This window comes from Emydura macquarii, unplaced genomic scaffold (assembly GCF_026122565.2).
Source record: "Emydura macquarii macquarii isolate MOO-44397 ecotype Brisbane River unplaced genomic scaffold, CSIRO-AGI_Emac_v2 contig_2924, whole genome shotgun sequence".
NCBI lineage: Eukaryota > Metazoa > Chordata > Testudines > Chelidae > Emydura > Emydura macquarii.
This window is the reverse complement of record NW_027133061.1, coordinates 3383773-3399130: the sequence shown is the minus strand read 5'-3', so window position 1 is coordinate 3399130 and position 15358 is coordinate 3383773. Positions and strand designations below refer to the sequence as shown.

The 15358-nt window shown below is 43.7% G+C and overlaps 1 protein-coding gene across 1 annotated transcript; it reads left to right on the top strand.

The window, feature by feature from the left end:
• The first annotated feature begins 455 nt into the window (after positions 1–455).
• ENSA (endosulfine alpha) lies at positions 456–14048 on the top strand. The gene is made up of 4 exons (XM_067569381.1): positions 456–599; positions 8326–8451; positions 10938–11104; positions 12798–14048. Exons 1-4 carry the CDS (start codon positions 543–545, stop codon positions 12853–12855), a joined length of 408 nt encoding a protein of 135 aa, XP_067425482.1. The 5' UTR covers positions 456–542; the 3' UTR covers positions 12856–14048.
• The last annotated feature ends 1310 nt before the right edge of the window (positions 14049–15358 follow it).

Sequence of the window (15358 nt, the reverse complement as noted above, 5' to 3'; positions counted from 1 at the left end):
GCTCACGCCTCTCCCAGGCCACCCGCTGCTCGAACCAGGGGCGGGGCCGGGCGCCACAGAGCTCAAGGCAGCCAATGAGATTTCTCCCGCCATAGCCAAGACCCGCCCCCACCACGCCCAATCCTCTATTGGGTCCCCGCCCCCACCACGCCCAATCCTCTATTGGGTCCCCGCCCCCACGGCCTCCTCCCTTTACCTTATTGGATCCCCTAAATCTCCATCATTCGCAAGTTTTTCCCCGCCCATTCTGCTCGTGTCTCACTTCCCATTGGTCCTTTTTTCCATCTGTCTCGACTCAGTGTCCCGCTCCCACATCCCGCCTCCTAAGGGCTTTGATTGGTTGGTTATGACGTCACCCTGGCCTCTGGAGCTTTCTTATTGGCTGCTCAGATTGTCAGTCACCCAAGGCAGCACCGTTACGGGGGCGGCGGCGGCCATTTTGGTTCCACAGTGAAAGTGACAAGAGCTGGGGAGAGGGTGGGAAGCAGAGCGCCAGCCCTTCTCGCTGCCACGTGCGTCCCTCTTCCCTTCCCTGCCCCACCATGTCGGAGAAGCTCGGCACTGACAGCCGTTCCGAACAGACGGGCGACGAGAAACAGGTGAGGGCCCGGCGGCCGGGGCTGAGAGTCTGGGCGGGACCGTTCTGGGTTCCGATTGGTCACTAGCACGTCCGTGCACGCCGGTCTGCTCTTTGATTGGCTGCCTTCCTCGTCGCTCCCGGTAATGGTGTTTGGTCATTGGCTGCAGGCCTGGGGGAGGTGGTACTTCCGGGGGGGTTTGGTGGTGGGGTAGATAGGGCATAAGTGCGGGGGGAGAGGGGGTTAGGCGGTGTATTGTGGGATACTGGGGGTGTGGAAACCTCTGGGTCATGGGTGCAGCTCGTCTGCGGTGGGACAGAGGGGGATTGTGGGATACTGGAGGATATGGGGGCGGGAGATTGTCATGTTGGGGGGCTCTTGGTCTGAGAGATTGAATCCAGGCCTGGGTGTGGGGCAGGCTGCACTAGTGGCAGGAGGACGTGGGGTTCTGAGTGGGCCAGGGACTCCAGCATGGGCTGGCTACGCTGGCGGGGGCTTGAATTCTTCCACTGACTGGGTGGCGTCTACACTGGGGGTCAGGTTGGCTTAACTACAGCCCTCGGGTGTGAAGGTTTCCCGACCCTGAACGGGGTAGCCAGGTCAATCTGGATTTTGTGTGTAGACAGGGCTAAGGTCACAGGTCTCCACGAAATCGGGATTGCAGAGAGACGAGGTGGGTGAGGTAGCGTCTCTTATTGGACCAGCTTCTGTTGGTGGATAGGGCAAGCTATTAAGCTACACAGAGCTCTTCTTCGGGTCACCTGCCCTACCATGTCCTCTGAAGAAGAGCTCTGTGTGGATCAAAAGATTGTACCTTCCACCAACAGAAGCTGGGCCACCTACCTTGTGTGTCTCCTATCCTAGGACCAGCACAGCAACAACAATACTGCACACATACGTGTGACATGGCTTATAGTAAGTACCCCTCTCACCTGTTCAGAACTCAAGAGTGGGACAAAGCTGACTGCCCAGCAGGATCCGTAAGAAGAACTAAGAATGCAAGAGCTGCTTTAAAAGCAGTCCGTTTGGTGTCTTTAATATAAATAATGGCCGATCACCTCAGTTTCATGACTTGCCTTCTCTGTGAATATTTGATGATGAGAGGTGAGATCGAGCTTGTGTGAGATGGAGGTGAATTTGAGTTTTGTAATAACGACTCCTTCAGAGTAAGTATGGGAATTTCCCTTTGATATTAAGGGGAGGGATGTTTCTCTGAAAATACCAGTTCAGGCTTGCACTAAAGCAACCACTTTGTTGAAGCCAGTTCTGTGGTTATGCACAAGCTCTTGATTTATTTGAGGGTAATACAGTTCCTTAGGCTAAAGCAGATTGCAGGGGGTGGCCCAAAAATGAAGCTGCAGTCAGTGAGAGGAGGCAGCATTATTACTTGGGTGGGCAGGGGCAGGGTTGTAATTAAGCTGTAGTGCGGGTTTTGTATTAACACTGTGGCACTGAACTGTAGTGAGTAATGATTTAAAGTTATCCCACATAACCCTTCTGTGCAAAAATTCTTATTCTGACTTTTGTCTAGGCGGCTTAATAGCATGGTGTGCATCTCCCCTGAGTCATCGACTGACTTAGAGCATTGCCCACGGTGTCGTGAGCAGAACAGCCACTCAGACTTATCCACTTTATTTAAAGACTGTCTTATCAAAGACGCATTGTTTTTTCAATTGTTCTTTTCTCTTGACTTTCTTTAAGTGGATGGTAAGCAAAGAGAGGAGACAGTAGCTTTAGAGAAAGGAGAAACCTGACTTAAATAGTCTCTTCCAAAATGTCTTGGCGTTGTCTGTCCTGGAAATCAGATATATTGGGATTGGGGGGGAAAGTGTTTCCAATCTGAAATCTTAATTTTAAATATTAACTCTTGGTAACATAAGGAAATAGTTGCTGCTAAAGAGGCCCTCGGCTTAGAATGCTAAAATAGGTAAGACCGAGGACATGACTTACCAACATCAGAAGGTACAGTTTCTCTTAACAACTTTCACAGGAGATCCTGAATATCAAATGCCACTCCGTCATCAGACTTAATTTAAAAAATCTAACTGTGTTTCTGAAGCTTATGTATGAGCATAATCCAAAGCCCACTGAAGTCAGTGGGAGACTCCATTGATTTCAATGGACTGTGAATCAGGTCCTGTGTAGGACCGGTCGGGAAGCCATGCTGGAAGAGAACTGCATTTGTGCCTTCTTGTCTAGAGCAAGTTTTTATACTAAGTAAATGGACTGTGACACGGGGCAAGATAATGATGATACCCAACCACTTACTAATGACCGCTGCCAGATCACGGCCACAAACCTGTTCTGTTCTTGTAATGCAGGAAACTTTGACCCTTCTGCTTGTTATGTCGCAAACATGGTGTGTAGCCCTTGCCCGTTAAAGGCCTGAGGCTAAAACGGGGAGAATCTTTCTATTACTCTGGTACACAAAACCGACACCAAAAGAAGCACTTTAACTACCAGTACACCCAAATCTTAATGCTTTCCTGGAGCTCTAACCCCACTTCTAATAGTTATGAGGTGGAAGAGCATTCTGGGTAACAAAGCATGCAAATGCAGACCTTGAAGCCTGTTTTGTCTCAGTTTCTATACCCAGTGCTGCAACTTCAAACTGCAGAATGGAACAGGATTAGCACAGGCCAGGTGTTCTCATACAAACACATGGGCAGCTCTCAGCTAAACCGGTTAGTGCCCAAACTAATGGTGATGCCAGTACAATAGGGATCTTTCAGAACAATAGGCTTTCCTGATCTTACAATACTATTTGAATACAAGTTAACAGCCATGCAGCTAAAACCTACTGGCCGTCTGGGCACATGTGATCAGTGACACAGGTCCTCTGGGAGAAGAGGCAGCCATTTGTTACTGTTAAGTCTGAACAGTGACTAAGCCTTAAAAGAATTAAGGATTGGGCCTTGTGCATGTAGCAGAGAACAAATGTGCTGTGGAAGTTGCCAAAGCTGTATTCAAAAAAAGGTTGAGCTGTATGTGTCCTGCTCATTAGAAGGGAATTCAGGGTCTGATTTCTCCTCTTGTTTACAGACTAACTGCAAGGAAGTGAAGTGAATTGAATTACTGTGGTGTACACAAGAGGAGACTTGAGCTGTCTGTATCTAATTCAGCTCTTGCAATTTGTATAGAGTAGCAGGATATGCTCTGTGTAGATCCTGGTAGCTTAATCTACCTTGATAGGTAAAGTAGGTTGCATCAGAGGTTTGAAAAGGTGCCATTGTCTCTTTAGTTCAGGCTACATTGCAGTCTGCACATATAACCATACTGGGCCAAAAATGCTAATTGATATTAATATCCCAGCTATGGTGTTGGCCACTGAACTTATTCCAGTAAACCGAGTAAAGCACAAAGCCATTGATTGTAATGTGTGCCAACAGAAACTTAGGATAGTGTACCCAGGATAACAGGAGTAATGGTAGGAAAACAGCCTTTATGGCCGTATGTGGAGATATGACTTAGAAATAAATAATTGAGGGCGGGAGGTGGGATTGTTGAGCATCTGGTAAGAACCACTGGGCTAAAGGTAACAGCCAGAATTCTTGCTGTGAAACCAAACACAGCTTTGGAACTTGTGCTTCTCTCTCTGTCTGCCAGTAAAGAATCCCTTTATTTCATGAGGCAGCGTCTGTTTGATCTGTAGTTGGCTGAGTGGCATCTGTCTACCTGTATCATCTTCCTAGAAAAGAGAACTTCATTTCGATAGCCATGGTGGGAAATAAATCTCCATTAATCCGAACACCATTGGAATTAATACTATAGCAGAAAATATCTCAGTACATTTGTGCCTAAGGTTGCACGGCCAAGTTCTCAGCCGTTGTCGGCCGCCTTTTAATAGATCAGATACCCACATGTATGTTTCCAGTTGGGCTACAAGACAGTCCTTAACCAGCACCCGTGGTCCACAGAGCATCCTCCAGCATACCTGTCCGAGGTGGGCCAGGCATACATCTTTCATCCTAGCTTCCATGCCTCTCCATCCCAGTTTCCCACTCAACAGATTGGCGATTAAGATATGTACACAGGTAAGCAACATCATTTCTACCCACTGTCTCCTATCCACCATTCAGCTATCAGCCATGAGGACCAGTCTGCCTCCCCCTCAACCCAGCATGGACTCTAACTGCCAAAACACACATTCACCAATGCTAGCTTCTGCCTGTACTTTCCTCTTTACCTAGAAGGACCTCTCCAAGGCTGAGAGATTTCAGTGTTTGTCTATGGCTCATTCACTCCAAGACCGTGAACAATGGAACAGTTATGATGATGTGGTCATGCCTGCCTTCACTTTCTGGTGGCAAATCTATTAATTTGCAGTGGCTTCTCAACATATTTCTCCTGTCCTTCCACTGCGTTACCTGGTAATGGACAGAACATCACGGGATGGTGCAGGCCAGCAACAAATAAAACCTGTGGATCCCGGATTAAACTGAACTGAGTTCCTATGTGCAAAATCTTGCTTTTCTGGAATTGGTGACTATGCTGATTAGCAGGAATGGAAGGTTCCAGAAAGGCCAAGTGAATGCAGCAGACAGAGGGCTGACAGCCCATTAGGCGGCTCTCTGTAGAGAGAAATTATCCAGATCCTAAAGAGACCAGTCGCCTCTGTTCTAAATCTTTGAAAAACTTCAAGACATCTGAAATGCCTTCCAATAACTGACATCAAAAATAATAGAACAGCAAGATTTCTTAGGACAGACTGTGCCGTTCTATTTCTGGCCAGCTCCTATATTGACCCTCGAGTATAATAAGCAGTATAGCCCAAGGAAATGGAAGTTACTGTATTTGGTCTTTCGTATTCTCAGAACTTTTATACCATCTAATCTGCTCTCAAAGCTGTATTTAAAAAATTCTGAAACGGCTGAGAAAAATAATGGCTGTGTGGTTTGGGCAGCCATGCTCTCTGCTTAACTCTTATCTCTACACAACCTTCTTTGCTTTACTTCAGCAAACTCAATTTAAAGAATATGGTAGATTAAGCACTCTCTTGTAGGGCAGAAGTGTGACAATCCTTCTATTCCTCTTTCATCACGTGATTTGGGGGGGGGGGTGTTCCATTTTTTGTTTTAAAACTGGCCTGCAGTGTCTTTCAGGATGTAACATACAGCGCATCCCGGCCAGTCCTCAAACATCCTTTACCACTGTGGTGAGACAAATAGTTGAAGGTGTCATCAGTTTTGAAGCCATCAAAACCTGCTGCTCTTGTACAACAACAACTTCACAACAGCCCTGAAGTTGTCACTTAAAAACCAGTCCATATGATCAGTCTCCTAAATTAGAAAATTAGTTGAGGCCTGTAAAAATCTGATTTCTTTCTTTTTTTGTTAACTTTCCAATTTGAAAGTTTCACATGTTGATTTCAGCAGAGTTCCATCTATATATTCCTGAGCAAAAATGTCCTGAACTCAACCATAATATGCTCAATCCTAACCTTAAGGCAGAAATGTGCCTGTTCTCTTTGCTAAAATCAAATGTAGATTGTCTAATTAGCTGGATTCTGTCCTACTCTTTTAGCAAGAGTGACTCAGTGTAGTTGGAAGATGGGAATAGCTAGTCTAGATCAAACGCGTCGTCCCTCCAGTCTGATGTCATGTCACTGACCTTGACTAGAATCCTGCTGCTTACATCTCTGTGATCTTGCTCTAGCAACTCGCTTTGTAACCGTATTGACACCATGCTGCTTCTTGATCAACCGGAGATCAAGATATTACATGCTGTTCTGCCCCTAGGACTGAGCTTGCAGCCTCTGTGATACTCCAGGCCACTGAAGTGATAGGCACAGTATTCCAGAACCAGAGATGAAATCCTGGTCCTCTGCATGACTGTGCACAAGTCTGCCAGCGGCTTGTTGGAAAACGGGACTGTGCCAGTCCAATATAAATTGGTGCACTCTGTCAATATAAATAGCACAGCTAGAGAGGCTAGTAGATTCTAACCCTTTTCACGGCCTACTTTTGACTAACACTAAACTCTTCCATGTCATAATTCTGGAATGATTGAGGGGGGGAATAATTCCATCCACCCTGCCAGTATTGGACCCAAACCTGTTTTTGCCATATGTAATTGCCAGTCTGTTAGTCATGTCTCATGGGGTTTATGATTAGCTTGTTTCCATACTAAAAAACTTTTGACTTGCTGATTATAGAGAACATTGAAGTGTGTGACCCTGCTCTTTTCTTTCTGCAGTGCAGTGTGCGCCATCTTTCTCAGGCGGGATGGGAGCAACTATATTTAGAAGCTTGGCACCCCCCGTTGTCTCAAAGATCACAGCGATCAGTTATTCTGGAACATAGCACTAAAGAATGCAGACTCCTTGCTGATCAGGACTCTGCATGTGTATTGCTCACTGCTGGCTTGGAGTGAATTCTGCTGGTGCTGAGTGAGCTAGCATCATCACTGGGGATGGGGGCAGCTTGGCAATGATAAATAGTGTCCTCTGGTTTACGTGTCTGGAAATAGCCAGCTGCTTGATTTATGCTCAGAGCAGACCTCATTACCGAATGCACTGGCTGGTCCAGATGATTGATAACAGTATTGGAGTTACCAGTTTGAATTTGGCCTTGGTTGAAACTGACCTGAGTCAGCATTGTTTGGTTTGTACAATAGAAGTTGGACATTCGCAGTCCAGTTCTTAGTAGAGAGGTGTCCATATTGCAGAAACCATCACACGGGAGGTATCAGTGGGCACCTCTGCAGAGGCCAATGATTCAGAGATCTTAAGGCCAGAAGGAATGACTAATCTGACCTTGTGTAACACAGTCCATACGACACAGCGTGAGTGAGTCTTGGATGGTGAAGTAATATCTTGCTCTGGAATGGTTTGTTCTCTTCAGCACAGGGCTCAGACGCCAATGGGATGGGGTGGCTTAGAGTAAACCTCTCTGGTGCTGCCTGTGCTGTGTGGATACAGAATCCTTCTGGCTTTCTGGGCTGTCTGCATGCACTCTTCAGCATTATGGAATTCCCCTTCATGGGAAAATATTCCCTACAATATTGATTTGCCTCTTGTCCTTTTAATCACTATTACAGTAAATCTCCTTAGAATCGGATGCTTTCCATCCACTGTTTGTACAGCAAAAAAGTCAACAACTAGCCATACATTAGACGGTTGATGCTTCGTGATCAGAGAACTCCGTTGTTTTAAAACAGCGATCTTCATGCAATGCTAGGAAACAGCACTGGGAACGTTGATGCATTGGACATGTGTGAACTAGAACACCATGTTCAAGCAGCAGAACTTGATCTCTGTGACCCACCTACTGAGCTGTTTCTAGTATGTTGATTGCTCTAAAGTATAAAGACCTGATTGAATGTCTAGCCATTGCTCATATTGGCCACTTTCAGCCATTGGCTGCTGACTTGTGGAAAGGCTCGTTACAGATGGTGCCACATTTAATTGATGGGCGTTGATGTGACACTGACGACTCCCAGCTGACCCTCTCCTTCGGGGTTGAACCTACCGTTGGCTCCTTGTCCCTGGCTTTATCTATCACCTGGCCCATTTATCTGCCCGCACACCCACAGGCTTCATGAGAAAACCACTCCCACTGTGTGTTTAGAATTGAGTTTACGGTGTTCTCAAAGTATATTTAAGCTTTCCAGGGGCCACACCTCAATTAGTGATGCACATTAGGCTTGTAGTTACAGGACAAACATTGTATAACTAGACTTCGGAGGTAAAATAAAGATGTTTTCTTTCATAGGGTTGAATAGCTTTAATCTGATTCTTGTTTTTCAGGATACACAGGAGAAGGAAGCAGTCATCCCTGAGAGAGCAGAAGAAGTAAAACTAAAGGCCAAATATCCTAATTTAGGACAGAAGCCAGGAGGGTCAGACTTCCTAATGAAAAGACTGCAGAAAGGGGTACTTACCTATTCAAATGCTCTTGGCTTGGAAGCTAACCGTTGTCATCACTAGATGGTGTAAAGAAAAGTGCATATGATTTATCCAGTAACACGTAAACTAGTCGACATGTTGTTAATAGACTGTATTGACTTAGAGGTTTGGATTCAGTATGTATATATGCTTGTGTCAATCTGTTGATCAAACTGGACCAGTGACCTGAACGACTTGTAATGCCATTCATACCCGATACATTTCTACTAGCTACCATGTGTGACTAGGGAATAGATCAGGCATGAAATAAGTCGGGCATGACCATTTGAAAAGGATCCAAATGTCGGAACAAACATCATTTTGATGTAGCCGTCCAGGATGAATATCCGTTTACTTGTACCTGGAGTGACTTTAGTGCTTATGAAAGTGATTGATAATGCAAGCTTGTGCCAGGTCTATAGGCCTGACTAAAACTCTTTAGGATGGGCCCCATCCAAAGCCCACCGAAGTCCCCATAGTGGATGTGGGTGTGGCACATTCCCCTGCTTCCCAAGCTCTGCACCTTCTGATCCGGATCATCCCATGCTGTTCTTGTCTTGGGCCGTTCTTGAAAGAGATGCTGCCTGTTGTGTGGTGGGTTTTGCTGTGTGAGTATTGTTTAGTGGCTTCCCATTTCTCCACTTTGTGACCTGTCAGGATTTGGACTCTGATACTTAGACTAGTGCCCGGATCTCCATGTGCCATCTGGGCCTCTCTGCTTTAGCGCTGTGGGGCTGGTCCTGCACCAGCCAGTGATCTGGTGGATCAGATGTTCCAAATCTCACAGGTGATTCAAAGGAGAACTCTTAAAAGAATGATGCAAAATTTGAAAGTGGGGGCTTGGTTTTCCATTGCCCTGCACCTTGTGCAGTCACTTATACCTGTGGAAAGTGGGTGTAAAAATGCCACCAACTCAGAATGGGAACGTTTTACACCCACTCTGTACTGGGATGACTGGTCAAGGTGCAAGGCAATGGAACACCATGCCTTGTGACTCCTGTGTGTGATGAATTCGTTAACCCCCCTCACTGAACTTCAGTAAAACCAAAGCCTGGCATCTTGTTTATAGCTGTAATATTTTTAAAGGCCATTGTAAAGCAGTTTGGTACAATAAATGAGCCTCTTGGCCCCTTCAGATTGTACAAATATCTTCTGAGAAGTTGGAAAATACAACTGTTCTGCTCTTTTTCCCATTTAGAACGCATGGATTCTGCCCACCCGCTCCCTTTTGCTACACTGGAATTAACACCATTGTTTTCCTTTTATAGCTTTTATTTATAGCCTTTCATCCTCCCAAAACATCTTTGTATGCCAGCATTATCTCTTGCTCTTGACGTTACTCTGGGAATATTGTTTTAGGTAACAGTCTGCAGAGCAAGCACAAAAATAATGGTTTCATTTCTTGGCAAGCGAGCAAATTGGGTTTTTGTTTTTAAATCAAATATTTAGGGCCTGATTCCCCTCTAACTTACACCAATGGGAGAGCAGAATCAGGCCCTTAATGAGTAGGGGTCTGTTTCTCATTTACACCAAAGCCTCTTTATGCTGCTTTGGCAGACATTACATTTACAGGCACTTTAAGGCCTCTTTTGTACTGCCAGAATGGTGTAAATGAAAATCGGGTCCCAGGGATTGCATCTTCCCCCTCAAGGTTACAGCCATTTGGTGATAGGTCAAGTGTTTGGCCTTTAAAAGTCCCTTTGAAGAACTTAGTAAACAGTACTGAGACTCCCTGTTACTATAAAGCTTCATCAGCTGCTGTTGTACTCGGTGAACTGCTTGTTTACAGTACACCTTGGTAAAGGAAGTAAATGATCATGGTTCTCCTTTAAAATAAATATTACAAAAGGGCTGAGAATTCATTGGGGGTGACTGGTTGTGTTACAAACTTACTTAAAAGCATGCCTGTAAAACATTAAAGTGGATTTTCTTGTGTGGAAGGAGCCTGCTTGTCTGGCTTCTGGTCTTCTGAACTGCTTCTTTAAAGTGAGGTGGTAGTATCTGAATCTTAGGCTAGAACTACATGTAAGTCTTGCCTGCATACCTTTGCCTGATAGGGGTGCGGGAGTTACTTTGCCTGGGTTTTTGCTTACAACATAGTTGTGCTAGCAAAAACCCTAGTGTAGATGCACTTACACCAGCACAAAAGCACTTTTGCTGAGATAGCTTATTTCGCTCACTGAACCTGAATGAACTATACCAACAAAAGCACTCTGTTGCTAGTCTAGCCGAGTTCTGCTAGTGTAGCTATAGCATTATGGCTACACTGGCAAAACTTCTAAGGCAGGCAAGCCTTAGCTGATGAGTCTGCGAATTCAGTGACACAATGGTATACGTTGACCATGCTACTTCTTAAATCAAGAAAACACATTCATGGCCAGATAGGTCTTGTGTTCACAATACTCAAACAAGTTTTGGGGATATATTTTCTTAAGACTCTTTTCAAGTAACCTGAAATCCTGTCCCTCTTTCAGCAAAAGTATTTTGACTCTGGTGACTACAATATGGCCAAGGCAAAGATGAAGAACAAGCAGTTGCCAAGCACCGGGCCTGACAAGAACCTGGTGACAGGAGACCATATCCCAACGCCACAAGATCTTCCACAGAGAAAGTCCTCACTTGTAACCAGCAAGCTGGCAGGGTAAACCTGCCCTTCTGATTATTTTGGGTTTTTTGTTTTGTTTTTTTTTGTCAAACTGATTGAACTTCACTGTATTATAGAGCTGGGATGATCGGAATTCATGTAGTCATTCAAATACTTACAGTAATCAAACAAAAGGAAAGCAAGTAAGATGTGTTCATAGTCCTGGATGTGTGTGCAGATTTTTACAGCTGGTGATCAGTCAGCTGAGTGGATCCTTCCCATATAAAGCCAGTTTGCTGCCTTAGTTTGCATGCAGCTGAAATCCCTCGACTATCAGGCATCATAGCAGAAGTGTTTGAACTTTGCCATCTCACTATATGAGCAAGGAAGCTTATAAAAGCAGAAAACTGCACCAAAGGAGTGGCCTGCTGTTGGCATGACAGGATTGCAGGTCCTGGGACTATGGCCTTTTGCTGTTCAACTATTAGGTCCAAGGTACTGAGAGGTTTAGTGACTGTAAAGAAGGTAATGAAAGAATTGGGCAGGAGTAGGATGACCTGCAAACAAGTGGCCCATGGGTCTATTTATTATGCATGAATTAAATGAATAGTGGTCTTCCTGAACAAGAAATTGGGGAGAATACAGAAAGTTGTTAGGTAAAATGTGTTCAAGGAATGTCAAGATTTGCTTATTCTGCTTGGCTGGGCAAATTGGGAACTATTCCATACTTACATGTACCTATGTGCTTTGGCATAATCAGAGTAAAGCCCTCCTGACAGAAGACTCTCTTCAGTTCTACCTCCTGGAATCTTTGGTTTCCTTTTTGAAAATCCAATATTCTTAATTGTCAACATTTAAAACAACCTACTTACCTTAAATTAGAACTTGTACCTCCGAGTAAATCGCTGTCTGTCTCAGGAACTCCTATGGCCCCGATCATCATAGTATCTGAGCGCCTCGCAATCCTTAATGTTGATCCTCGCAGCTCCCCTGTGAGGTACATCAGTACTATTTTCCCCCTTTTACAGATGGAGAACTGAGGCACAGAGAAACAAAGTGATTTGCCCATGGTCACAAAGGAAGTCTGTGGCCAAGCAACGAATGGAACTTGTATCTCCCAAGTTTCAGACTGTAAATAAGGCATACATTTTTAACGGTGAGAGTAATTAACCATTGGAAAAATTTACCAAGGGTCATTGTGGATTCTCTCTCACTGACGATTCTTCAATAGAGATTGGATATTTTTCTAACAGATCTGCTTTAGGAATTATTTTGTGGCGGTTCTATGGCCTGTATTTTATACAGGAGGTCAGACTAGATGATCACGATGGTCTCTTCTGGCCTTGGAATCTATGAATGAATCCATGATTCTAAGTCCCAGGCGAACGCCTTAACTAACAGCTGAAATTATAGAATATTTAGCTCGGCACTGCAGCCCATTACTGACACACAGATTTTTAACACTGTTGGACAGGATTAGGAAGACGGTAAAGCAAGCGTAGCTTACTGTATTGTAGTTCAGAAAAATGGTACACAAACTGACACTTCTAAACCCATGAGGATGCGTGGGGAAGATGAAATTCTCTTTGAAGGTAGAGGATTTCAGGATAGAAGATCACCAGCCTGTAAAAAAAACTGAGAACCTGGGAGGATGGAGTGGAAAGAAGTATAAAAGCAAACTTTCATTCATGGCATAACACATTAGTAGCTTGTTTTTGTTTTGTTTTTTTCCTGCCTGTGTCTGTTTCAGGCCTGAAAACCATGTTGATTCAATGGATGCAGCCTGTGGAATGCAAGATCACAATTGATAATGCATGTCAAATATGGTCTTCATGTGGCATAAAAAATATAGCATTTCACCTGGGAACACAGGATCGAAGTGCTTTTATAATCTTGCAAAATATTTTAGCAGAGATGCGATAGTGTGCTGGGTTAAAACATATTTCAGTGGAATGATGATTTTAAGATTGCTGCATGCCGTTTGCTGCACTGAAACAAACATGAATCTCTGTTAAGTCCAGAATGTAAAGATTTGGGGTTTTTGGGGGGAGAGGAGGAATCTGTTTAATTAGTTCACTCTATAGGATACCATATTGCATATCAAAGTCAAGAAAACCCAGGAAAGGTAACACTTGAAACTCCACAACTGATGTAACTTTGTCTACGTACATTCTCTGCTATGCCTTACTTTAGGGACTAAAAATTACCAGGTAATGCATACAAAGTTTAAGTTTAAGTTGTCTGTTTAAGTTGATCATGCTTTGATGCTGCTGATTCTAAAAGGAAAACCTGGTATTGCTTCTAGCTAAGCAGGGTATTCCTGAGACTAATGGTTTAAAAAAAAAAAAAAAAAAAAAAAAAAATTAAAAACCCAACCTTGACATAATGTACAAATCAACATCCATGTTTCTGCAGTTGTAAAGAACCATTTTTTTTTTTTCTCATAGTGACTAGCCAATAGAATGTGTCAGTTTCACCAGAGTGAAATGGAGACAGGGTTTAGCAAGGAGTACAGAACTCCTTTGTAAATGTGTAATTTCATTCTTTAGTCTCCGTCTCCTCATGCCTTATATCCAGGTTCCAAAGCAATCTGGGAAGGTTGGGGGAAAAGCTATTGGTGTCTTGCATAATCTCCTCAAACGTTTTGCTGTTTGTCCCAGCCACATTGTAAATAGATATGAATCATATATATATAAATATAATTTTTTTACATCTTCATCTCTATCTTCTATTGTTCTATGCTTTTTTCTAAGAAAAAAACACGACTGCACTACTGAGTACCTGTCAGCTGTTCGATAAGCCTTCATGTTGCTGATCTCAGTGAAATCTGACAGGGAGAACAGAGAGGGGAATGAATATGTTTCAAACCATTCCCCCATCCCTCCAGGATTCAGGAAACACTAAGTGTATTTATATAGAAAGGAGGAAGTTTATCTTCAAAATACTGGGTGAGAAACATCGGGAAAGATTATTTTTTTAAAATAAACTTGTCTCAAACACATCCTGTAGTCATTTTTATTCTGTCATGAAAACTCAAACAGTGGAGAAAGATGGACCCTAAAAAGGAGCACTATTTCACAGTAAATTCCTTCCAGTTTTCCTCCATTGTGTAGCATTTGCAGCTTGGTGTGCAGCCTGAAGGGTAGAAATAGAATGAGTGATCTACTCTGGACAGTTGCACTACATACAACTTTAGGAAATGAGTATTTTGTCTTTGGAAGCAGACTTCTGGGAAAAACTTAAGCATGACTATAATTTTTTATTATATAGTCCCTCATGCCCCCACCTTTTCTGGGGAAAGAACTATGATTGGAAACTTTTGCTTGTGAAAAAATGAAGCAAATTATTATGAATTAGAAATAGAAGCCCTTACAGCAAAACAGTGAAGAGCCTCTGCATGTTTGAGCTAATATGACTCAGCTTGGCCATGAAGGAAAAAAAAGCCAGTAATACTTTCCTACATGCAGATGCAAGGATCCTGATGGAAATCCCAACCAAGAGCTGACTTTTCAACCCAAACAGTTCCTTGCTGCAATTCCTCTGGAATCGTGTTTCCTGGAGAGAGGGTGGCATCCTGATTGGGCACAGGGATATAAAACCAACACAAGTGCCCATTGTTTATCCACTGCTGTGCCGGAGTAAGGTATAGAAGGGAGCTCAAGCTGAGCTTGCCTTAAAGGTTGACTCTTTTGGGTGCTATTGGAAGATAAGTAAAGTACTTGGATGTTATGGTATAAAATGGCTGAAGTAGGCTTGGTTTCTCGTGGCGGGAAAAAACAAATGCTTGTGACCATTTGAAATTTTGATAGCTGATTAGTGTCTGAGCTAACAGCAGTCCTGGAAACCTTAATTTTTAACTGCAAGGACACCTCCGGTTTTCATTTAAAGAGCAACTGTAAGGTTTCCAACCAAGCCTGTTCGGCAAAGTTGCTGTATGTGCAGGGTCATGCTGTGCTGTAGTTTGACTAGGCATTGCAGAAATGTGTAAATGATAGCGCCACAGAGCCACTCGTACTTCTGTGAGAGGGGGAGATTTTCAATACTTGAAATAAAGTACTCTTCTGAAGCAAAAGAGTGTATTTTATTGCACAGGCAGGAACTGCAAACTAGACAAGACCAAACTAGATTTAATAGTATGCTTAAATATTTCAGCTTCTGTAGGCTTGGGATGCCAGGTTTGACCTGAAGATTTGGTCTCTTGCATTGATGCAAAACACGATCATTCTGATTTAAAGGAGGGTAAACAATTGTAGATGGTACAGCTCCTAGAGAATTGAGCTACTGTATTCCTTTGTGTGAGCAGCAGAGGGC